Raw genomic sequence first — 25,419 nt, forward strand, 5'->3', positions numbered from 1 at the left:
ATTCTGTCACTTTGGGGGAATCGCCCCTTTAATTATCTGGTTGATGACACCACTGATGACATCATCATCATTTTGAATGGAAACATAGTCTACAGGGCATTTAGTATTTACATTTACATTTCAAACTTTTCATTATTTGTGTTTGTACTTAGATGTGGTCAGGCTTAACATGTCCACCCTGTCACCACAAAATATCCTTTAACCCATAAAGACCCAAACATCCACCAATTATCTACCGATTATTAGATAATTATCCAAAATTATCTACCGATATAAACTGTTTAATTCCTGTTGATCCACTAAACCTATCAATCTATGTAGATAATTGATGTAAAATAAAGTATGTTGTCTTTTCATGGTCATCAGATATGACCCATTTGGACGTTCAGAGGCTCCGTAGTGAACATGGAAACACCGTCATCTTTTACAACACTGATTCACTAACCCATGACGGATCAATGACAGTGGATGGACACGCTGAGTTTATGTTCAGTTAATGATAGATTTTGCTGAAAAAGTCACTTTTTTTCAGTTTTCTCTATTATTGATAAAATAATCCTCAACTTCACTCTGAGCTTTTATGAACATCTACATGATTAGTAAATTAAATGTTGGAAAATACCTGATTTTCACTGAAAAGAACACAAAATATAGAAGATAATATTACAATAAATGGTGATAAACTACTTAAGGAAGGTTAAAAATAGAGAAAAATAATTGTCACACAGGGTCCTTATGGGTTAATATTAAACTTTTCAGAAATTTTAAATATATTTGTCAAACTTTACATAGTCTTCTTCAAAGATGACCTACTGACCAACTCAAGGTCCAACATGCGGTCATTAATGCTTCCTTTAGCCAAGACTGTCCACCCTGTCACACATTTTTACGTGTATTTGTCTGTGACAGGGTGAACATAATTGTTTTAAATTTTGTGTTCTGCTTGTACTTTGTCTTCTTGCAAAATTGTTTAGTAAAAGTGTGTGAGCTGTGAGTGTGAAAGGCACCTTATAGTGATAGTGATACTGACCCTCATAATTTTCAAGTTCTTCAAAAAACAAAGAAATATCAAACCTATTTGTTTCAGCTGACTTAGGCCATTACTTTAAGAAGGCAGTAATATGGGGCGTTGTTAACGGTGAAATGTAATTGTGCTGGTTGAACATGTAGCAATAAAACCTGTTATGTCAAGTTTCCAGTTTCATGGAAGTGACTCCAGGAACTAACAAAACAACAACGGTTTTCGTTTTAACCTGAACATCAACTGTGCATGTTTACACTGTTGTCACATGGTTGTGTTGGTTTAATGACTAAACCACACTTCCCAGGCATCACTTATTGCAAGCACAGATTTCTGGATTCATGTGAAATGAGTTACAGTTATGCAAATAGTACTTCTACGTAATTAAGCTGATCAAACAGGAAATACAATAATGACATGTGACTTTTTTCACACCAGAGGCAAAGTTTGAGAAAAAAAGTAAACATCAAAACATGCTCTGAGGAAAGGGAATATTACATCTGACATTTACACCGATCCTAAATGAAGACAAATATATTAACGCTGCCGTGAAAGACTTTTTCTTTTCAAATCAGACAAAATGTAGCTCTGAACATTGGCTTCACATCTGTAAAGTGTATTCCAATTTCCTTCAAAACCACAGTATATTGTTTTTATTATAAAAATGACAACAACAATGCCCATCTAATTTGAGAGTGTTGTTATGTTATTGTGTTGTGTCCTGCTTCCTCTAGCATCTCTGACATACAACAACTTCATTCATTTAATTTTTGAAGTGAACACTATTACTACTCTGGATTCTTAAATACAAAGAAACAAATACAAAGACACGTCGGTAGCCAGGGTCCAGTCATCTGCCCATCTGATAATAATGACCAACATTCCCTTGTCTGCTTCTTGTCTTTAAAAGAAAACCATTATCAGTAGTTACGTAGATTAGGGGCTGACTCATTCCTGTCACGTTTGTTCGAGGCCCTCAGTGCTTTAGCCCCTCAGCAAAATAGACAGAGGTGACAAGGGGGAGCGCAGTTCTGTAGATTAATTGGCCTTAAGTTAATTAGGGTGTAGCTGGGAACCCCGGTGGGTCAGGACCTTGGGATTGTGTCCACAGGTGATTCATCATGAGAACTGAACCCACACTGACAGACAGAGGAAGGCCCACAGCTTTCAGGGCATGGACAAAACCGACCCTTCGCTGCCATGGTAACCACCACAAGAAACCTAAAACAACCCCACATGAATACTAACAGAGCAAACGAAAACAGCGACAATGAAAAGCTTAGAAAATTAAAGTAACACGTGGAGAAACCTGCAGATTGAGTCTGTGTAACCGTAATATTGAGAAGCTTAAAATAAGACGTATAAACTATTGTTTTCTGAAGCATAAGTGTAGAGTGCAAGAAAACATTCCCTTTCAGACAAAAAACACCCTCTACAAAATGTCTGCTCAACTCATATGAGACTGTTCTCTCATCTCTGCAACAGAATTTTGCAAGATACTTAAATAATAAATAGTATAATACATGAAAGTATCTGTCTAGTTTCTTAAATCTGTTTTTTATACTTTTCTGCTCTTTACAATCTTTTCTCACTCCATGAAGGTCCAATTCCTATAAAAAAAATAATTCATCATAAATATATAGTATTTGTGGTGTATTCAACCCTGAACAAGCAGCAAGTTGATTTGTTTTAGGCAGCATTTTGTAACCATAGACTACGATTTACAAGTTAGCCTCAATGATGAAATAAAAATGTTTATTGCAACAGTACATAGTTGCCCATTATGTTGGTATAAAATATTTATACCTCTTCTGGTGAAATGTTTGTGATGTGATTTATTCTTGATAAATAAAGTGTAACTGGGACTCAGTATGTAATCATTGCACCAGGTCAAAGGTGATTACTGATGTGTATAGGAATAAAAAGAGAACAGTGTCTGAAAACAAAATGACTCCTATTTATTACAACATAAAATTTAGTGCTGTCAAATGATTAAGATTTTTTTATCAGATTAATCACAGGGTTGCTGTGGATTAATTTCGATTAATCACGATTAAATATCCTTCATTTTTAATCTATATTAATCACGTTTCATTTTGCATGAGCAAACAGACTTAAGTACATATTTATTCCCTTCTTTCTTAAGTTGTCTGTCGCAAGATGGGCAATGCATTAGCTGACGTGCTAGCATTAATCCCTGACTAATGTATGCTCTGCGGTAATGTGGTATTTTAAACTAGAAGTGCTTCGGTGAAAAGAAAACTTCCTGCTGAGTGTACATAATACTTTATGTCGATCGACTGTTCCATGTTGGGTTTTTTTGTACTCACATTTCCATTCAGAAGGCCAACGTGCTGTTTAGCCTCTTCTATCTTTATGGGTTGGTTCTGCTGCCTGTCACTACCAGATCAACTGCCCATTTGTGCATGCGAGATGGTAACTCTACTTGGACAAACTGCATAACAATACAGAAGGGCTGAAAGAACTAAGTCAGACACTTATTCATAGTCAGTGAATGGTTTGATGAGTATAATAATTCACATGATAGAGTTGGGCTAATTATTATTAAAACACCAAAAGAGAAAATAATTAGGAAAGAATGATGATTAGTTCTTCAGTAGACAAACTTACACTATAAAATGACAAGAAGTGATGGAATTATGGAGGATTAGCTTGGTTTTACCTTTAATTCATCAGCTTTTTTTTTTTTGCTTAACCAGGTATTTGACAGGATTATAACATGTACAAATGGAATGGAGTGGCATAGTAAGCACATAAGTTCACAGTCTGACTTTTGATTAGAACAAAAGGAGCCTGTATAAACTGGTTTATTTCCACTTGAACATCAGCCTATTTGTAAAATTGAGACATTTAGGAAAAGTAAATGCCCTCTCAGCTTTATCCAAAGGCTCTAATCAAAACTGTTCCTCAGTATGCTGTATTATATGACTGTATTCATGCCTTGGTTTGAAAATATGTCAGTGAAGGAAAATCTGGTTAACCTAACATCAGGCTGCCCTCGTTGCATGTAGTTTCCGTCATTAACCAGATTTTCCTCCATAACAGAACAGTTTCATGTGCACAGAACAATAGTGATTAAAGAACAGTGTCGCCCTGCTTCTTCAACCACAGCAATTAACCCCACTTTCCTGGATGAGGAGGAATACTAAAACTGAGTGAGTGATTGAGGTGGAGAATCTTTGCCCGGTGGAAATGCGACAGTGCCAGCCAGTAACAAAAACAATGTTATCACACCTCAGCAGACCTCAACTTTACAAACGTACTATCAAAAGAGGAACTGAGAGGAGGAATGAGAGGGAGAAAAACTGAGAGGGAGAAAAAAAAGAGGTGAAGCTTCTGTGCTGATTAGGCACTTTATCCAGGTCAGCATCAGAAAAACAAACAGTGGAACTCTTTCAACGGCTGAACGGGCATATGGAAGATGACTTGATGATCATAGTGTGTGCCAGGGAGGGTTAGGGAACAACCTACTGATGAACACGATTTATCATCTGGCTCTCAGTGTGGAAAGACGAACCACATGCCAAATCTGGTTTTAGAAGAAAAGAAAGAAAGAAAATATCTTCATTTGAGAACCTAAAGAGTTAATTTGTAAGATTGAGAAATTCAGTCCTCCTCCTCCTACTACTACTACAGTATTGGTTCTTTCTGTCAAAAGTCTGTGAGGTGGTCAATATAAGTATAATATAGGCTATATTTAGAGTATTTTCATGACTTTGCAGTCAGTCAGGCAACAGAGAAACTGAAGCATCAAAGACAACAGACTGCTGTGATCAGAGGTGTCAAGTAACAAAGTACAAATACTTTGTTACCTTACTTAAGTAGAAATTTTGGTTATCTATACTTTACTGGAATAATTATTTTTCAGCCGACGTTTTACTTATACTCCTTATATTTTAAAAATAGCCTCGTTGCTCCTATTTAATTTTGGCGTGTTTTCATTCTGGCTTGTCATCATTCAAATAAAAAAAACCTATCCAGATAAATCGTGCCATCTGGATAGACTGAATTTGATTGTGGTTGGATAAGGAGTACAAACATATACCATTCCGACACCCTATTAATTTGTATGCAATCCATCGCACCTGACTTTTTGCACCATTCCTAGTCATCATATCTTCCGCTCCATGAAACACATGTTAATACCCAGTAGGACACATATATGGTTCTTTAATAGATTTGTATTGGACTAAAATGTGTTCGTTTTCAATGGGCTTATATGCAGCTGAAACAGGTAGACTAGTGCATCCAAATGTTTCAACATTATCATTTTAATTTAACATTATAGTCATTATGACCTTTAGAAAAATGTTTTTTGGGGAGGTAGGGTAGTGCACTATAGGCCCCTGTGGCACCGCCTAAGCTTTTGTCCTGATGGCATTTTTTTCCTTACATTTACTTTATACTTTAAATAGTTTTGAAACCAGTACTTTTACACTTTTACTCGAGTAAAAAGCTTGAGTTGATGCTTGAACTTCTACAGAAGTCTTTTTAAACTCTAGTATCTGTACTTCTGAGGAATGAATGTGAATACTTTTGACACCTCTGGCTGTGACGAAAACCATCACTTTTCCTTACAGAAAACAGTACGATGCTAATTACAATTAGCCTACAAGTTTTATTAGCACATATTTCAATGTTGTAGCTGCTAATAAACCAATCACAGCTGTGTGGTTAGACAAGTCATCACTGTGGGTAATCCAATCCAACAACAATCATAGACGAATAATTTCTCTAAACAGCGCTACTTCTTTTTCTCATGCATCTCAGTTTGCATAATTCCATATTTATAGATACTATTTTTAACTATTTTGCATTCACAATGTAAATATGGTAAAATGCAGAGCACTGTATGCACCCAGATGCTACAATCACAATGGTCTATAAACTGAGCATGGACTGGACACCTCTTACCCTCAATCGTCACAAAAATGGTGGAATAAGAGACCAAACAAGTAGGTTTGTTAGCTTAGTTTACCCATCAGATATTGTAGAGCATAATCACAGTCAAATTTTGGTGATTAACTTAAATTTGTGATTTGCTTAGTTGTGAATCCCAAATTAAAAGAAGATGCATGCTGCGAGTCATTTCCAGCTGGTGTATAAAGCCTGTTTAATTTAACATAACGGATTCTGACTGCTCTGTAAAATTCATACACTAAAAGTGAGTGCAGTGTAAGTACTGCCTGTAGAGAAGCATCTTAAATGAGATGGAGTGACTCACCAAACCTCTAGAGATACGAAGTGTGATAATGACACGGGTCACAGAGGAAGTAGCTCACCAAATATCTTCCAATCTGCTGTAGATATCACTGCAACACAATACAGTGACATCTTTGACATAACATCAAACTATCATGCATGTATTCACACAATTGTGTTTATTTTTGCACCAATCTTGTAAAAATTCAATCTACAAAACACACACACACACCAGGAAAAGAAAAATAAAAAGACCTGCTTCAGCTCAGTAAGTACTCTTCATGCACTGCAGTGAATGATCAAACAGTGATGTAGGCTGCATGTTTGGTTATACTATTATGGATTATGCATGCAGGGCAAGCGCTTGATCATAGCCACTTTCCAGTCCCTTTCATCCTTAGTCATGCATTGGCGTTATCTTTGAGGGGATGCCAATAAAGGGGCGAATGGTAGAGAGGCCACCAATAACACAATACAAAGCATCAGAGCTGAATTAGGAGGAATGATGAGGAAGAGGGGGAGTTGCCATGGGAGTGATGGGAGTATGACCCAGTTACACACAATGCTTCAAGGGTTTAGATGGAAGGGGCTAAATTGTGCAAACTCACGTGCCAGCACAGACACACACACACAGTCATATTCCACCAAGGTGCAGATAAGTCGTACAGGAAATATAACAAATGTAACAAGCCTGAACATGCTCAGGTAAAGCAGTGACGGATACAAACAGGCACGAGTCAGAAGCCGAGCAGTGACATGAAGATTTGAGGTCGCACACCATCAAAGTGGGTTTTTGCTCCCTGTGACCTACATTCGCCATGTCAGGGATGGAATTAAGGGTTTGTTACAGTCGTGTTCTCGTGACTGACAAGCAGATACACAGTTCTCTCCCTCTGTTTCTCTGCCCTGAGGTCTCCCCAACGCTGAAGCGCTGTTACATATGCTCTATGTGAACAGAGGGAAATAACATGAGAGAAGCAAGCCAATGGAAGACTCAGTTTTCTGCAGGGTAAACTGAGTTGAAATCAGTGCAAAGATGTGACGAGGCATTCATCCTGACAAATGGAGACGGTAAAAGACGACAATGCTCTCAGTGTGACACTTCAGATTTAGCTGCCGTTTCTACTACGAGACCTTAGTGTCACTGTCATCAAGCAGTTAGCTGAAACTGTCTGAAATCAGGATGTCAAACAGGAAACATGGGCCACTGCATGGAAGAGTATCACTGGGCGTTGCATGGCTAATGTGCCAGATTGCCTCCAAGCTGATTCCCTCTCTTCGATCCTCATCTCTGCTGCTTTATTGTTATAAAAAGGGACGAGGCTGATCCTGGAACAAAGACTGAAGAAGAAATGACGGATGGCAAACGTTTCCTCAAGAGAGATGAAGCAACGTCTCCAATTCTAATGGGACAGGAGAGGGCGGCTAGGGGTCAGAGTGGGGTGAAAAGCTCCTGGGGATAAAGGACAATGTGTGTGTGCATAGGAGGGGAGAGCTGGGTAAATTTGGGGTTATTTGCACTGTCACGGTCCTCACCTAATTTCCATAAATGAATCAGGGACGCGTGCCCTAACGTGTTTGTGTTGTACTGGCAGCTGCTGTCTTGTTTGATAGGCACGACATCTTTGGTTCATGTCAGTGAGGAAAAAGCTTCAACACGTTTATTTCTGTCTGCACGGATAGATGCATTTCTTCAAGCTTGACTACCAATCACTTAATCATCTGTGCGGTCGCTTCGGATGTATTTCTGGAAAATCTGCTGCACGCCAGTCATATTTGCGGTCGTTTGCTTCAGATGGCTTTCCAGAATTGAGAACTGAACGGCAGCCAGTTGTGCAGAATGTGGCTCGTTAATGATATTGACAGAGAGAGAGCTCATAAAAAGCTGAAGCGGTCAACCGTTTACTGTCTGTCTTACCCATTAAAAGAAAAAATTTAAGAAATTTTAAATGCACATCATCAAAGTTTACAAATCAGATGTTGATATGTGAAAGATCTGATATGCTCTTTTAAATTGGCTGTTCAACAACACAGTCTTTTTCAATTCCTGCAACTTTTTTTTCCATTCCAGGGGCAGCTGTAGGTAAGGTGCACAGGCAGACACATTTTAAAGTCTGTGAGCTTCAGGTGAGTGTAACAGGCTGACTGTAAACTGCTGATCATGACAAAATTGCGGTTACCATTGAAGATTTTTAAAAATGATTTCATAATTTAAAAAAACGAAAATGTTCCACTGCAGTGAGAAATGCATTAAAGGAGTTTCAGCATCATAAACACTGGTAGACACATTGTTCAAAGTGAGATTCAACAGTCAAAGATCTCACTTCTTTTAAATACTTTTACTTTCTGATCTGATTCTTCTGAGCAGGTTGCTGCTGACTCTAAAGTCTGCATAGTGCTGCCATCTAGCGGTCACATACACTAATACTACTTCACTGTTAAAAAGGTCAGTTAACCCAAATTCTGTAAAACCAAAATATTTTCTAATGGCCGGTGCAATGTTTGATGCTTTGAAATGTTGAGACAACATCAAACCATGGACATAAAACAAAAAAAATGAACACAAAGAATTACAACAACAGTAAGTGAAGAACAAGTAGTGTGATCACTAAGGACCCTCAAGATACGCAAGTCATTTTATGTCATGACATGTCATTTCACATATATAAGTACTACATCATGACATAGTAAATAAAAGTGAGAGAATACTTTAGAATTTTTGGGTCTAAGACATGATCAGATTTTCACACAAGGCAAGCAGTATAAAAGTAACCCATGCAAAATAAATACATTAAAAAAAAAACATTTTAAGTTTTTTATGCAGTTATCTATCTAATATCATTATCTTACCTATCTGAATTTGCAAATTATGTGAAGATCAGCTAATTTATAGCGCATGTATCATATTGTTTATGTTAATTCTTTAAAACCTGACGTGTCATCGCTGACAGACCCTGCACATATGCAGTTTGGATGGTTGTTTGTGCAACTGAGAAAATTACAACGGTTTCTGAAACCTGCGATGTTACACTTTATAGGTTTTATTGAGTCATTAGGGTCATTTCACTCATACCTGTACTGGAAGCTGGAGAAGAAGCTGATTTAGCAGTATTATAACATGCAATAAATTGTAATAAATAAATAAATAAATAAATAAATAACTGCTAGGTTTTGACAGATCTGTGAAAAATGTGCTCTGCAAAAATGGGCAAACAAACTCACTCACAGCATATTTTCTAACCTTTTTATAGTCAAAATAAGAAAAAAGTCCAGGTGGATTATTTTAGGCTAGGGTTTAAAGGGTTAATAGCAAGTCCCTACCATATTTATAAAGGAGGAATCTGTGACTGTACTATCAAATGCATCATGACTGGAACAAATAAACAGTCCTGAAGACCTTAGAAGAAGAGCTGATTGATGCTGAACATTCTGAAGTTACAAAAGAATTTCTAAAGAGTCTGGACTCCAATTGTTGACTGTCAAGCAGACGATGAATGAAGTTTGAATGAATGTTTGATGGTTCAGGACAGCAGAATCAATCTCATGCTAAGCTTATGGAACTAAAGGCTTCTGTTATCATGGCTAATGTTGGAAGTCCACTATCAAGAGAACATTCAACAACATTGAAAAGGGGGAGCCGCTTCTTGCCAACAAGGACAAGGAATGTCTGCCAACAGTTTACTAAACACCATGTGGGAAAAGCAGAAGGAATGGAGGAATGTTCTGGTCAAGCAAAGTAGAACTGTTTGGCTTAAATCAAAGTACTATATTTGTCAGCAACAACACTTGGCTCGTTTACATCAGAACACGCTGCTCTCTTGGCCAGGTCAAAAAAGAGACTTGAAAAATTTGTTTAAATAAAGGACACACATATACCCTCGTCCCTGTGACCAGTGGTGGAAATATGTTTGTGATTTGCTTTGCTACCTCAGGACCAGGACGACTGAATTCTGAGTTGTACCAGGGTGTTCTACAGGAAAATGTCATAAAGTCTCTAACTGTGAACTGAACAACAGAAAGCAGGTCATTCTGCAAGGATCAACAACCGCAACTTGTTTGACAAAAGAATGGAGTAGAAGAAATGTAAAGTTTTGGAATGGCCGAATCCCAGTCCAGACCTAAATCCTGTTTCAGGTAGGACACAGATTGAACTATTTGTACAGAATGGCATACATCTGTGTTTGTCAGTGACTCCAAGTTGTAGCGTTAATAAATAAAAGCAACCAAAGACATTGTCATTTGAGTAGAAAACAAATGTTGAATTATTCTGTGAATGACCTGATCAATTGAACACAATAATACCTTAAATAAGGCATAAATACTATATACACTGGAAAAAATCAAAACCTTATCAAGTGTATTTTTCTCATTTCTAATCAAAATATCTCATTGCACTTAAAACAACACATAATCACCTAAAGAGTAACTTTTCAGTGAGATACAAGAACTTATTTTTAGACAATAAATCTTGAAAATCTTATTTCAAGAAATCTTAAGATCATTTTCACTTGTTCCACTGGCAGATTTTTTTGCTTGAATTAAGCATAAAAAAATCTTGAATTAAGCAAAAAAAAAAAACAAAAAAAAAACTGTCAATGGAACAAGTGAAAATTATGTTGGTAAGTTTTCTTGAAATAAGATTTTCAAGATCTATTGTCTAAAAATAAGTTCTTATATCTCACTGAAAAGTTACTCTTTAGGTGATTATGTCTTATTTTAAGTGTGATGAGATATTTTGACTAGAAATGAGAAAAATACACTTGGTAAGATTTAGATTTTTGCAGTGTACGATCCTATCTTTTCCTGCCAGCACTGTTACTCTAGATGTACTTTGACCTGCTGTTGAACATGCAGACTGTGAACCCAGGTGGAGTAAGTGAGCAATGTCACATATTCTTGTGGTTATATAATCCAGCTTTAGTGTGTAACAATAACACAATGAGCAGCAGATCACCTGACTGTACCGCACAAAAGCTATGCTCTACTTCAACCCTCTACTTTTCAGGACGCTTGCACTTCATGACACCAGACAGTTTTATCATCTCTAAACAAAGCACCATTACACAAGCTAATTGAATCAGTCACTAGCTATCAGACTCAATAATAGTGTTTGAGTTTTGTCTGAGTTTCTGAGATTCAGTCATGCTTAAAGTAAAGTTTAAGCGTGTCAGAAAGTTTGAGCTGCAAGGAAAACTGGTGTGTTTACTGTCTGAATGAAATGTCTGAAATGTCTGATTGGTAATTTTACACTACTTTAACTGTGGTCATAATTAACTCCTAAAGTGTGCATGTGTTTTGGGAGGTTTCCATAATCGGCTCGTGCAGGGTTACTGTCCTTATGCGACCCCTGTATCTCTCCTCCCTCTGCCCCCGTTTCTCCGCCTCTCTCTTTCTGCTGTGCTTCTGTTAGTCTTGTACTCCACATGCCACCCACAGGCGACTCACCCCTAGGCTGACAGCCAAACAGCTACGGAATAATGGTGGCTTTGTAGTACCTGTAAAAACATGCGCAACACTTTGAAAACTTATCGCTCATTCCGTCTTTACTTTCTGTTTTCTACAAACCTCCGCCTCAATTTTCACACGTGTTCACTCTACTGCTGTGAAATATCGTCTCCACTGTGTCCTTATGTAACCTCACATACAGCTACTGTGTTGCATGGAGTCTGTCTGCGCAGTGATCTGCATGGGAAACACAGAAGTAAGAGGAAAACAGTGAAGGAGATGGAAATACATGAGGGGTAAAAGCCATTTTATGATATTCACCTCGCTCAACCCACGCTCTGTTTCTATCAGTCCTATCACAGGCTTAGCTAGATTGTTTACTTGTTCTGGTTTGGTCAGTGCTTCTCAGTTCCCTCCCTCCGTCTCTCTCTCTCTTCCTCCTACACAGCCTTTCTCACCCTCCCACCATTTGGTTCTTCCTTCGCTTTTATGTGGCGATAGGAGCAGAGGCAAAACGAGAAAGGAAGCCTAAATAGATTTGGTCTTTTTTTTTTGCATCTTCTGAGCCTGCAGTTTTACTGCTTTAGGACAACCGTAAGTACTTCTCTTTCATCAAATCAAAGTAGGATAGAGATACTTAGAGGGATGATAGAGACAGACGCCCCCCTGTCTAACGTCACACAGAGTGGTGGACGTGCAGAAACAGTCGTGGGCCATGACACAGATCAGGCAGATAAAGCTAAAAATGCATAATGGGTTTAATGTGCAGCTGTATGGACATCTGAGAATGCCTGACAGATCACGTACAGTGAAACTAATGGTGCTAAGTTTAAAAAGGTTCGATGCATATAGGATCTAGCACTCTTAAAAAAGATTTGTGCATTTATATGTTTCAATACTATAATCTTGACTTTGCAGAAATAAAACTCTTGCTCTTTCTTCAAAGCATTAAACAAAATGAAGGCAGAGTGAGAGAATCCTTATTTGGAGGTAAACAGGTTTTCCCAGCACAATTATAAACAACCAAATGGTGCTAAACATGAATCTTCCCTCAAACTGAGACTCTAATGTTTCTGTAAATTCATTTTCAAAGTTCATCTAAAGTTTGTACTGTCTCCTGCCCCTCTGAGAAGGTCAGCTCGGACTCTTGACAGACTGCCAATTTCCGCCATTTTCACTTGCCGTCTGTGAGTGATAGGCCACAGATTGTCACGTGGAAAAACAGACAAAGCAAATATGAAACATGAAAAAAAAATCTTAGTGCAAAATGTAATGCTTCACTGCTAAGGAGTTTTGCTAAGACTGTGCAGATTATTTTTTCTTTCTCTCAAATTAGTGCCATGTTACTGCAGAGCTGAGTGCCATGATATGATTTGTTGCAAACCACTAAGCCTAAAGCTCATCTAGACTGCACACAGGACACCAGTTTATGTCTGCTTTCATATAGTGTTTGCACATTTAAAAAGCATCTTAATGAGCTTAAATTTACTGTAATATCTCTTTCATTAGCTGATCCCTGTATCCCACTAAAAAAAAACACCTGTCATTTATCACTGGTGCACTGCAGCTTTCATACTTTCATTTAATGCACCAGATATTTTTAAATATATTTTGGAAAGACTTAATTTTCACAGGTCAAATTATAACACTCAAAGGTCAGAAACTGTGATTCAGTTATGGTGGCTGTTTCCACTATTATGGTATAACAGAAAAAGATAATGAGGTGACCAGACTGACAAAGAGGGGCTTTGGGATTTATCCCAGCCGCCTCTTAAAGCACTTAATGAGATCTTCTAACTTACTGTTGTGAATAACAACACAGAGTGACATAACTGTGTCCACTGACTACTAGAAAAGAATCAGTGGCCAATTACATATTCATGTGGTGCACTGTAAACCCATAATGGACAGCAGATGTTAATTGAAGAGTCTTGTGCTTGTTTGTATGTACTTTAAATACATATATTGCCTTAACATCTCTGTTTCTTTAATGAATCATTCATGTCAAATCCATATAATTTCCCATTACACTGAGCCAAAAAGAATTTAATTAATAAAAATAATTATAATATCTTCATACCTTTTCAGAGTGTGTTTAACCCGGTAGAATATAGTTAGTAGAATAGGAATATTACTGTGTTGCCTTGATGAATTCTTAATATCAATGATATTTCCCCCTACACTTAACCATAAATAAATAAATAAATAAAAACACCTCATCTTTTCATTGTGTCCAGCTAATCCCAAATTATTTCATGTACGTTCACTCAGTAGAATATCATTATGCAAAGCGCATATCGTTAACAATCGTACTGTTTCCGGCAGCCCTTAAAGGCAACTGCAGCAGCTGAAATTAATGACTTCATTAGCGCCTTTACCAATACAACAACACACCTGTTTCCAGAAGTGTCTGGAAAAGAGTCACAATGAGGGTAAAATCTGTCTTTTGGAAACCTTTTACTGAATCCACTCGACCTAATTTAGAAGTAGGTCGTTTCTTTTTTAATTATCTCTATATAGACCTCACAATAATTCAGTCGGTGCTGCCCAGCCTGTCTGGTACAACTTTAAAAAGCCTTAGTGACATACAGTGTTTGTCCTTTAACATTGTCTGTAGAGGCCACTGTAATTACTAAAATGGTAACAGGCAATAATAAGGGTGATGAGACAAATTATGTTTTGTTAATATAAAGTTGTTAACATTTTTATTTCTATGTGTTTTACCTGTGTTGTTTTTACAGATGCTCCGCTTGACTGCAGGGCGCGTGGGAAGCCTCCTGACCAGGCGCGCGACCGCGGCCTTATCCACTAGTAGCGCGAGGATGGCAAGCCACGGTCACGGTGACGCCTAACTTTAATTTTTTTCAAATTAATTAATTAATTAATTTTTTTAAGACCATTTCAAAAGAAGGTCTGTGTGGAGATACATGTTTCTGAGAAAAAATGAAGGAGAAATATTGTCACTTGTAACACACATAGAAGAACTATTTTGTGGTGACTTCTAAATGACAAGTTCAATTATTTAACCTTTCTTAAGTGATTTGTTATCATGTATTACACAGGTGTCCAACATGTGGCCCAGGGGCCAAATCCGGCCCGCCAAAGGGTTCAATCCGGCCCCTGGGATGAATTTGTGAAACTGCAAAAATTACACTGAAGATATAAACAATCAAGGATGTTAAAATCATTTTAGGTCAATTCAATGTAAAGTGGATCAGACCAGTAAAATACTATCATAAAAACCATTAAATAATGAAAACTGTACATTTGCCTCTTTGTTTTAGTTTTAAAACAGTAAAATTACACAAAAATGTTTACATTTACAGACTAGTGTTTAACAAAAAATGTGAATATCTGAAATGTCTTAAGAGAAGTATGTGGAATTTTAAAAAATATCCTCCCTGTTATTTAATGTTTTGTGTATTTGTAGATCCAATGTGATCTGTAAGTTGTGATTCACATGTATAAATGATAAACTAAGGTGTAATATTGTCAACGTTGCACTTATTTTACTAAATAATTTTCAGGTTGTTCATATTTGTTCATGTTATGTTCAAGTACAATTTGTAGATGTAAACATTTTCATCACGAAATTTACTTTTTTCACCCAAAAGTTATTATCCTATTATTTATACTATTTTACTGGTCCAGCCCACTTTATACCATAGTAGGCTGGATGTGGTCCCTGAACTAAAACGAGTTTGACACCCCTGATGTATTACAATACTATCCTCTGTATTTTTCAGGGAAAAGCAGGTATTTTCCGATATTTAATTTACTGACCATGTAGATATTCATGGAAGGTCACAGATTATTATATCAAAATGGAAAAAAACTGAATAAAATGTGACTTTTTTTCAAAATACATCATAAACTGAACAAAATATGTACAATTGTCACTGGTCAAAAATACATAGGTTTCATTGGTGATTCAGTGGTGCAGAACATGACTGTTTCCACCATCACTATGGAACCTCTGAATGTCCAAAAAGACAAATGTTATGCTACTGAAGAGCTGAGAAACTGCATTTTACCTGAATGATTTAGACGTATTGATAGGATTTGTAATTTAAAAGTTATTAAACATCTGAGTTCAGTAGATCCTTTTGGTTGCTGTTTAGGCCTTTTGAGGGTTGAAGTTGAATTCTAACCTTAAACAAAGCTTATCTTATTTATTAAACCTACACCATCCCCCTGTATATTGAAGTGACGTTCACAACTAATGATGAGTAGAAATGGCCTCCTATACAAAAACAACAACATATAAACCACTTATCCGTCTGATTTCGTACACTTACATGTGATGGTTTCTAGGACTGTAGGACAAAAGGCCTCTGTAGGAGGGGTTTAAAACACAGGGTGGCGCTGTTGTGCCATAATTCAGACACATGAGCTATGTTTTTTATTATGCTTTATCTGGAGTACACTGTCCAGGACACATGTGAGACAAAGCTGCTGCTCACTTGTAGTATGATTTCTGACTCTTGCAGCCAAAACAACAATAAATTCAAGCTTTTTGAACGATACTTGTATGTGAAAGAGTTAAGACAGTGCTTTAATCTTGCATTTTAACTGTATTTTCAGCTGTAGCTCTAAATAACTCGTAGACAATATGCACATACATTCTGGATTTTAAATTTGATCTCCTTTGTTTCTGTAACTGCAGAGGTGTCAGAGACTGTGGACATGTCTCAGCCATTGTACTGGGACCGTCTGGACACTCCACTGCCTGACAGACCCTTCAAAGATATTGTGTCTGCTGCTGACAAGAGTCTGAAACAGAAGGAGAAGGGACCCTGGAGCCAGCTGACCAAAGAGGAGAAGATTGCCTGTAAGTTGAAAATATTCAGCTGGTTTTCTGGTGGAATTGGTCTGTTGATATCAGAACATTTAAGGATACAGGGTAACACTAGTGCACAGGTGTCAAACATGCGGCCCGGGGGCCAAATCCGGCCCACCAAAGGGTCTAGTCCGGCTCTTTGGATGAATTTTTGAAATGCAAAACTTATACTAAGATATTAACAATCCTTTTAGTTTAGGTTCCACATTCAGACCAATTCAATCTCAAGTGGGCAGGACCAGTAAAATACAATCATAATAACATATAAATAATATCAACTCCAAATTTTTCTCTTTGTAAATGTAAATATTTTCATGTATTTACACTAAAACAATGTATAATTTTGCAAAAAATGTGAATAACCTGAACAAATATGATCAACCTGAAATGTCTTAAGAGAAGTGCAATTTTAACAAGATTCTGCCTGTTTCTAAATGTTTTGTATATTTGTAAATCCAATGTGATCTGTAAGTTATAATGTACTTGTGTAAATGATAAACTGAGGCTTAATATTGTTAAAATTACACTTATTTTTTCACTTTGTTCATGTTATTCACATCTTTTGAAAGGATAGTTTGTAGATGTAAACCTTTACATAATGTAAATTTGCTTTTTTTGCTCTAAAACGTAGAGAAAAGTTTGGAGTTGACATTATTTATACATCATTATGTTATTATTTTACTGGTCCAGCCCACTTTAGATCAAATTTAGCTGAATGTGGCCCCTGAACTAAAGTGACTTTGACACCCCTGCACTAGTATAATGTTGTGTGTATGATGGCAAACTTCATCCATGATATTCGAATATGTATGTCGGCACAAAAACCCACTAGAGATGTTTGGACTGTATGACGCAATACAAATGAAGAGAAGGAAAGATTCTAGATTTAATGGTATTCTTCTGTAGTCACTCATCTTGCCCTATATAACTGGATGTCCTTCACTTTTCCTCTGGCCCCCTGCAGTGTATCGGCTGATGTTCTGTCAGACCTACGCAGAGATGAAGAAGCCGTCATCAGAGTGGAAGACCGTCATGGGTGGCATCTTCATCTTTCTGGGCTTTACTGGTCTGGTGGTCTGGTGGCAATCAATATACGGCAAGTCCATCATTTTGTTCTTGGTTTTTTTCAGACTACAAACCAAACCAGATACTATGACACGTCATGGCACAAAAAGCAGAGCTGTAAATAAGATTAACAGTGGCTCTGTTGCTTTTAAGCTCCATACCAGATAGTCAACCAGAGCACTGATGCATCTAAATGGATTGCAGCCTTTAGTGCACAGGTGTCAAACATGTGGCCCGCAGCCCAAAATCATCCTGCCAAAGGGTCCAATCCAGCCCGTGGGATAAATTTGTGAAATGCAAAAATTACACTGAAGATATTATCACGGGTGTAAAAATTATTTTAGTTCAGGTTCCACATACAGACCAATATGATCTAAAGTGGGTCAGACCAGTAAAATACTATCATAACCTATAAATGATGACAACTCCAAATGTTTCTCTGTTTTAGTGCAAAAAAGTAAAAGCATATGAAAATGTTTGCAGTTAAAAACTATCCTTTCTCAAAAAAAGTGAATAACTGGAACAAATAGGAACATGACTGGTCTTAAGACAAGTAAGTGTAATTTTTACCAGTATTCTGCCTGTTACTAAATGTTTTTTTGTATTTGTAGATCCACTGTGATCTGTACGATGTAATGCATATGTGTAAATGATAAACTGAAGCAGAATATTGGTAAAATTGCAATTATTTTTCTTATGACATTTCAGGTTCATGTTGTTCACATTTTAAGGAAACTTTGCAGATGTAAACATTTTCATAAGGTGCTTTTTTTCCACTGTTATTTTACTGGTCCGACCTACTTTAGATCATATCGGGCTGAATGTGGCCCCTGAACTAAAATAAGTTTGACACCCCTGCTTTAATAGTTGCGCCTGTTGAAAGGTCATAACAGCCATGAAAATGTCATATTAACCCATGAAGACCCAAACAGCCACTGGTGACCACAGCCATCTACTGATCTAAACTGTTTAATACCTGTTGACCCACAAATCCTATCAATACATGTAAATAATTGGTGTAAAATACAGTTTGTCGTCTTTTCATGGTCATTAGATATGACCCATTTGGACGTTCAGAGGCTCTGTAGTTACTGTGGAAACGCCATCATCTTCGACGACACTGATTCACCAGTAAAACCCATGTAGTTTGATCAATGACAGTGGATGGACACACTTGGTTTACAGTTAATGATATATTTTCCTGAAAAAACTCACTTTTTCTTCAGTTCTGTCTTTCTGCTATAACTCTCAACTATAATCTGAGCTTTTATGAACATCTACATGATCCACAAATTAAATATTACAAAAAAAACAGATTTTTACTGTAAAAACACAGAGGATAATATAGAATAAATGGTGATAAATCACTTAAGAAAAGTTAAATACAGAGATAAAACTATTTTAGAACTACCACATGAGTAGCACTGGGTCTTTATGGGTTAAAAGAACTCAAGCGTCAGTCAAATGCTTTAACTGCAATGCTGAATATGAATATTAATTTGAGCATTTCTTTCTTTTTGTTCTATAGTCTACCCTCCTCGCCCCAGGACTTTTGATCCAGAGTGGCAGGCCAAACAGGTTAAGAGGATGTTAGACATGAGGGTCAACCCTGTCGAAGGCTTTGCCGGCAAGTGGGACTATGAGAAGGGCCAGTGGAAGTAAAAGCAGAGGGGCTGCCGCAGAAGTGGCACAGCATTTGGACCCGTTACACCAGACCAGTATGGATTTGTACTCCGAGGCTGCTGTTAACGTAGTAAAATGTGTGTGTTTTAGCAGTGTAACCACTATATATGCTGAGCTAATCCAACGTCCTCATCTCTGGGGTAACTTTATATTCTGTGTCACTTCTGCTCAGTCTATAATATCAAATCACTGAAACCGTCATCGTGGTGGTAACCATCCGTCCTCTTGTAACCATAATAAAGTTTTGGTTATTTCTCCAACCACACTTTTCTGTTATTTTGTCATATGTCTGATCAGTGCCTCATGTGATTGCTTCTCTAGAGGAAAAATCAATATTGCTTTGACAAATTAATGGATAAAATGTGACTGTATGAAGAAAATATTTAAACAAGTAATAAAATAAAACACCACTGAACAAGTTTGACAGCCAATTTATTTACCAAACAAAAGCGGAAACACTTTACTTCCACTTTCTCTTGCATGGATTTCTTAGTTTTTAGCTCATCAGCCTGTAGGCCATGGGCTGTTGTGAAGGTGCTGTGTCTATGTTAGTAATTTCTTCAAACATCTTCTCTGATGAAACTATTGCTTGGACTTATTTCAAATTTTATATGTAGCTTCCTTTGGACAATTTCTACAAAGTTTTACAGTTTAGAGATTTTTTTTTTTTTTTTTTACAATTTTTTATTCCTCATTTTTATCAGTACAATACAATCTCCTCAGGTTGAGGAGCAGGAAAAGAAACAAAAGAACAACAAAAAACAAATGAAAAGAACAGCCTGTGTTGGTGTCAGAATAATGTTTAGGTCCTTTAATAGATACATTTATCCCTGAATGTTAGCCATTTTCCCTGGTTTTTCATGAGATTTTCTCCAGTTTTGACAAATTTTGATTTTGGAATTTGATGGACTATTGAATTGTTAAACATTTGCCATTACTTATGATGGTCCATATTTGGATGGTTTATAGCATGAAAATGGTTACAGATATCAATGTAGTTACTATTGAGCACTGACAGGAAGTCATATATAAACGTTCATTTAATTAAGTTCTCCTCCAGTGAAAGTACCACCCACTTCAATTGGGAGATTGATCTCCTGCATGATGACCACAGGACTCTAACATAGTAGCAGAACCTGACAACCTCGCATATTCAACTTACTGATTCTTGATCGAACATGCTGGTGAGATACCGGGACATAGGGCCTATTTTTATTTCTTGATTTCTTCAACAAACTCCTTAGTAAGAACACACATTTGAACAAAGAGATCAAGACAGAGTCGGTACATCTTCAACATGGGCTTTATTAAGTTCAATGTAATTTAAAACTTTACAATGGCATTCTAAGACATAGAAACAGACATGGTGAACATGGTTGCAATCCTATCTTTTCAATCTCAACATTTTGTCACAGGACAAGAATGTATCAGAACCACTTTTTTTTTTTTTTTGACAACTCCTCGTTTAATTTTTTTTTCTATTAGCTGTTGATAATCCTATTAAAAGAAACACAGCAGATGACAATGTACATGAATGTAAAGATGGAGTTTAAGGCCATTAGAAGGGGCACAATTATGCTTTTTACACCAAATATAAATAATGTTTGAGAGCCATCAGTTTTGTTTTTCTTAAATATGTTACTAAGCTAATGTACTATTCTAATCAGTTTAAATAACTAGCATATATATATTTATATATATATAGGGTCGTGCCAATGCTGTCACACTTCCTTCATTTGTGCCTCCTTCAGGAACATTTTGCCAGACAGAAGTCACACACATGCACACATAAAAATACACACAGACACACACTCTCACATACAATATGTGTAGGAGGGGAACTTGTTTCAGTGAGGGCCCAGACAGCAGAATAAAACCTGCGAGCAGCTTCTTGGTGGGGCTTACACTAGAAAATAGAAATATACTGTACTGGAATGTATGAGAAAAGACCTTGGCTAATAAGACGCTCGGGGCACAAGCCTTTTAGATGAAGATGCTCATCAATAGCTTCTTTGTTATATATTTTTGGTGAAATATTTCTTTGAAGGATAATAATCAGGGCTTCATAAAGAGAAATGAACTCAATATATGTATGTAAATGTGATGTGGATGAAGAGAAACATGAGCTCAAAGCCAGCATCGATAAAGGCAGATGAGTGCTGGAGGCACAGCTGGCAGCCGGACCCTCAGACTGACAACACAGTGATGGATGTTCCACGCATTTCCATCCAGAACCCTGCACGCTGTGCAGGTTGGTATCGCTTTGATGAGGAAAGTGGCTCGACTGCAAATCTGTATTCTGCTGCTTTGACACACATGAATGGAAATATTGCAGTGTACAAAAGGAGACAGTATTTGGAATGAGATCTAGACTGAAGCAGTGGGAGGATAACTGGGACTTGGGAAGAGTACCCCCCAACCCCACCCCACCCACTTCCTCGCCGTCCCAGTAAATTAATCGAGCTGCCAGTATTCGGTGCGTGACGCCAAACACCAGGCGACAAACATTCCTCCATCGCCAGGTCCACACTAAAGACAGAGAGATGTTTGTAATCCAAGAAGAGCTCTCATCTACTTCCTCCCCTGTCTCTTGTGGACTAGATCTGACTGGCAGGTGTGTACATGAAGATGCAACTGTGTGTGTTTGTGTGAAGCAGCAGGTGGGCCAGCTGTGACTGACACACGTGACTAGGTGCAATGACAGCCAGGAGACCACAGAGGAAGGGAGGAGGAGCTGGAAGGAGACGGGGAAATGGGGAGGGGAGATGGATGGGGGTTTGACAGATTGGAGGTGTCTGGGGAGGACAGAGGAGGAGAAGTGGAGGTGGATGTGGTGGTGGTGGTGGTGGGGGGGGGGGTCGGACTGGGAGAGCGATGCATGGATAACTTGAACTGAAGTGTGTGAAAGATGAGAGATGAAGGTTTGAGTGTTTACTTTTACGGTCCTAACAGCCACAGACAGCTGTTGATTTGCTTAAGATTATGAACCATCACAATATGACTAAAGCCTAATCTAATCAAGGTGAAGGATTCTGATGCAAAACCACAATGAGTTCTTTAAGACGGCTTTGTTTATCTGCATCAGTTTGCTACATAAACCCTCCAGATGTTCTGATATTTACTCTCTCCTTCTAGGATTTGACTTAAACTTAGTAAGATTTGATTAGCATATAGTGGCAAAACAGCAAAAAATGTGTTTTAATGATTTTATTGCAAAAAAAAAAAAAAAAAAACAGAACAAAAATAACTAAAAATGACAACTTTACATCCAAATGTTCAACCTTTAAGATTGACAATGTCTCATGCTGTTGGCCCGTTGTCATTCGTGTCCAAGCCAACTACCATTTAACACGTCTGAGTGTTGCTGTGACTGGTGCTGCCCTCTGCATTGTACGTGGTGCTACAATATTTGCTTCTTTGTTTTAGCTACAGAGCAGAAAGCATGAGCCAGGGCGCCTTGCTCGGGTGAACTGTAGTTACAGTGATTGTGAGTGGTTGCCACACACAGCGGTCTGGCAGTCAACAGGGCTGACGAAGCATAAACAGGATAAATAAAAAAACCCAAGGCCGAGTGTGACCAAGTACGAACCACAAAATCAGCAGGAGCACAGAGGATTTTAATGGGTCAACAAATCCAAAACCAACTCACTAACAAACATAAACAAACAGAGTTTAGTTTCCCCCTGTAGGTTGTCAACGTTCATTTCAATCTGCCGGACTTATTTTAGGTTTCATTCATATAAAACGACTAAGAATGGAAGATAGGGCGACACAAAACTAAGTGATCGGTGTGTGGAGAAATGGAGCGTGATGTGTTCATGTTGGTGATCAGGATGGCTGGCAGGAAATAGGAATTACAAAAGCTCATTAAAAAAAAACAAAAACAGAAAAAAACAAAACAAAAAAATCAGGCAGGTGCTACATCCTCCCCTGCTTTCACTCTCCATATGGCACATACACAAAGCTATTGTGAAGCTGTCTGTGGAATGAAGAGCCCAGCAACAAAACAAGCTTCAAGACGAGACGTGAAGTGCGGTACAGACCCGACAACACACTGACCATGTATATCGGACAAGTTTGGATTAATTGAAAGGACCGGGAGTGGGTGTAGGAACATTAGGCCGAAAAAGGGGGTAAAAATTTGTTAGAACTAATACCATACATACAAACATGATGATACAGGAACCGGTGAAGGAAGGAGTAGAAGTTAAGTGAATCAACAAAAACAAAGCAGAACACATCTTTTCTCTGTATAAACCACACATTTAGTCAGGTGAACGTCAGCTTTAAATACCAGCTGTCTGTTGCTGAATCAAACGACCAACAAGGCGAGTCCATTCTCCGTCCATTGTGGGATGTGTGACAAAAAAAAAGTAAACATCATCGGCAGTTTGTGAAAAATAATCAAGTGGACAAGCAGGACCTTTATTTTGGACACTGAAGGTGTTGAAGGAGGCGTGGGAGAAGATTGGTAAGAGGGTCGTCGTCTCGTCTCGCCGTCCCCTCACAGGCGTTTCTGGGCAATGAGTGACCCCACCACGACCCCGGTCACAAGGGTCATCCCCGCCAGCAGCCACTTCTTGAAACTCTCCTGAGACCTCCTGCCCTCTGCCGCTGCATCCTGGCCAAAGATTTCGGCAAAGCGCTCCTGTGAAGGAAAAAAAAAAACAACAAGGGGAGAGTAAAGGGTTAACACTGAGCTGCTGACTTTATGAAATGTTAACTGGTTCAGATATGGAAAAAACCCACACACATACACACTTCCCAAAACTGTCCTCTTTCCCCCATGAGGCAGGTCGATTCTCTGTAAAGGTCTCTGGGCCTAAAGCAGCCAGATCACTGCTGAGCCACCCACAGGTATCTGTATGACTGTCACAGCCCACACTGTCACATGTGGAAATTTCCAACCATGCAAACCATCATACAGGTAGGCAACATCACAAACCAGCACAAAAAATCCCCAAAAGCCACCTGCAGCGGCAGCGCACTCAATAACAACAATATAAACTGTTTAACCCATAAAGACCCAAACAGCCACTGGCAATCAAAATCATCTATTACAGTAAAATGTTTAATAACTTCTGATCAATTAATCCTATTAATACATGTAAATAATCGGTTCAAAATGCAGCTTGTCATCTTTTCATGGTCATCAGATATGACCCATTTGGACATTCAGAGGCTCCGTAGTGAACATGGAAACATCATCATTTTCTACAACATTGATTCACCAGTAAAACTAATGGAGCTGGATCAATGAAGTGGATGGACACACTTGGTTTATGTTCAGTTAATGATATCTTTGCTGAAAAAGCCACTTTTTCTTCAGTTTTCTCTGTTTCTGATATAACAACCCTCAACTTTAATCTGAGCTTTCATGAAAATCTATATGAGCAATAAATTAATATATGGGAAAATAACTGATTTTTACTGAAAAATGCAAACTATAGAAGATAATATTATAATAAATGACAATAAATCACTTAAGAAAGGATAAATACAGAGAGAAAATAATTTAATAACTGCCATAAAAGTACCACTGGGTCTTTATGCGTTAATGGGAAACTCCAACTGATTGTAACTAAGTGTTTTGACTCAGTCACAACACTCTTTGCTTTTAAAAAATTTTCCACCAAAGCAAGCCCACTCCCCTACTGCACCCCATCAGTTCAGAGGAACTGCAGTGAATCTCTGCAGAACTGCTGTTGTTACTGACATTCTTCCCCACTGTTGTCCTCAGACTGCCAAGCCTACATTGCCGCCCACTGAAATCATTTCCTGGAAATGAGCTGTAAGAGAAAGCCACCAAAAATCATGCACTTCTAATAACTGGCCACAAGGAGGTGTCAATACATGGGGCTGAGAGTTAGATCTCACAGACTAATACAACAACATGCCAATCATAAACTCAATACTGTCCATATTACAAAAATAAAATTATCTCATGAATCACAATGTCCTGAAATGTTCAAGAGAAAATAATTAGGGATGTTATTCAACCAAATGTGAAATAACTTCAGCTGTTCATCGGATTCTTAGTCAGAGGTGGATTCAGCCCAGACAGAAGGTCATTTATGGGGTGTGCGTGTGTGTGTGTGTGTGTGTGTGAGGTTACTGGAATCTGTGCTTTGGAAGGAGACGG

General features: G+C 38.0%; 2 protein-coding genes and 1 long non-coding RNA gene across 5 annotated transcripts in view; 1 reads left to right on the forward strand and 2 right to left on the reverse strand.

Moving 5' to 3' along the window:
- Positions 1–620: 620 nt before the first annotated feature.
- LOC115422956 (uncharacterized) lies at positions 621–19,024 on the reverse strand. Its single transcript, XR_003935897.1, has 3 exons — positions 18,963–19,024; positions 17,440–17,443; positions 621–683 (listed from the first exon to the last, which is right to left on the reverse strand). It is a non-coding gene; the product is annotated as an uncharacterized LOC115422956 (long non-coding RNA).
- On the forward strand, positions 12,126–19,692 carry cox4i2 (cytochrome c oxidase subunit 4I2). 3 transcript variants are annotated; one of them, XM_030139610.1, is made up of 5 exons: positions 12,126–12,283; positions 14,431–14,524; positions 16,356–16,520; positions 17,494–17,625; positions 19,123–19,256. In XM_030139610.1, exons 2-5 carry the CDS (start codon positions 14,431–14,433, stop codon positions 19,254–19,256), a joined length of 525 nt encoding a protein of 174 aa, XP_029995470.1. In that variant the 5' UTR covers positions 12,126–12,283. The 3 variants fall into 3 exon arrangements, with proteins under 3 accessions (XP_029995470.1, XP_029995468.1, XP_029995469.1); XM_030139608.1 differs by having other exon boundaries at positions 12,127–12,283; positions 14,431–14,530; XM_030139609.1 differs by lacking the exon at positions 12,126–12,283 and having other exon boundaries at positions 14,431–14,530; positions 19,123–19,692.
- An 872-nt stretch (positions 19,693–20,564) lies between these two features.
- bcl2l1 (BCL2 like 1) overlaps positions 20,565–25,419 on the reverse strand; it is a 28,956-nt gene continuing 24,101 nt past the window's right edge. Inside the window, 2 exon segments of the mRNA XM_030138710.1 lie at positions 20,565–23,810; positions 23,812–23,925. Coding sequence (XP_029994570.1) covers positions 23,703–23,810; positions 23,812–23,925 — 222 coding nt within the window. The 3' untranslated portion in view covers positions 20,565–23,702.

This window comes from Sphaeramia orbicularis, chromosome 7, assembly GCF_902148855.1.
Source record: "Sphaeramia orbicularis chromosome 7, fSphaOr1.1, whole genome shotgun sequence".
Lineage (NCBI taxonomy): Eukaryota > Metazoa > Chordata > Actinopteri > Kurtiformes > Apogonidae > Sphaeramia > Sphaeramia orbicularis.

Excerpts from the sequence above, each read along its gene's own strand:
- cox4i2 (XM_030139608.1), top strand. The coding sequence starts at position 14,431 with ATGCTCCGCTTGACTGCAGGGCGCGTGGGAAGCCTCCTGACCAGGCGC. Across the intron at positions 16,521-17,493 it reads CAAAGAGGAGAAGATTGCCT|TGTATCGGCTGATGTTCTGT; the intron begins GTAAGTTGAAAA and ends GGCCCCCTGCAG. Across the intron at positions 17,626-19,122 it reads CTGGTGGCAATCAATATACG|TCTACCCTCCTCGCCCCAGG; the intron begins GCAAGTCCATCA and ends TTTGTTCTATAG.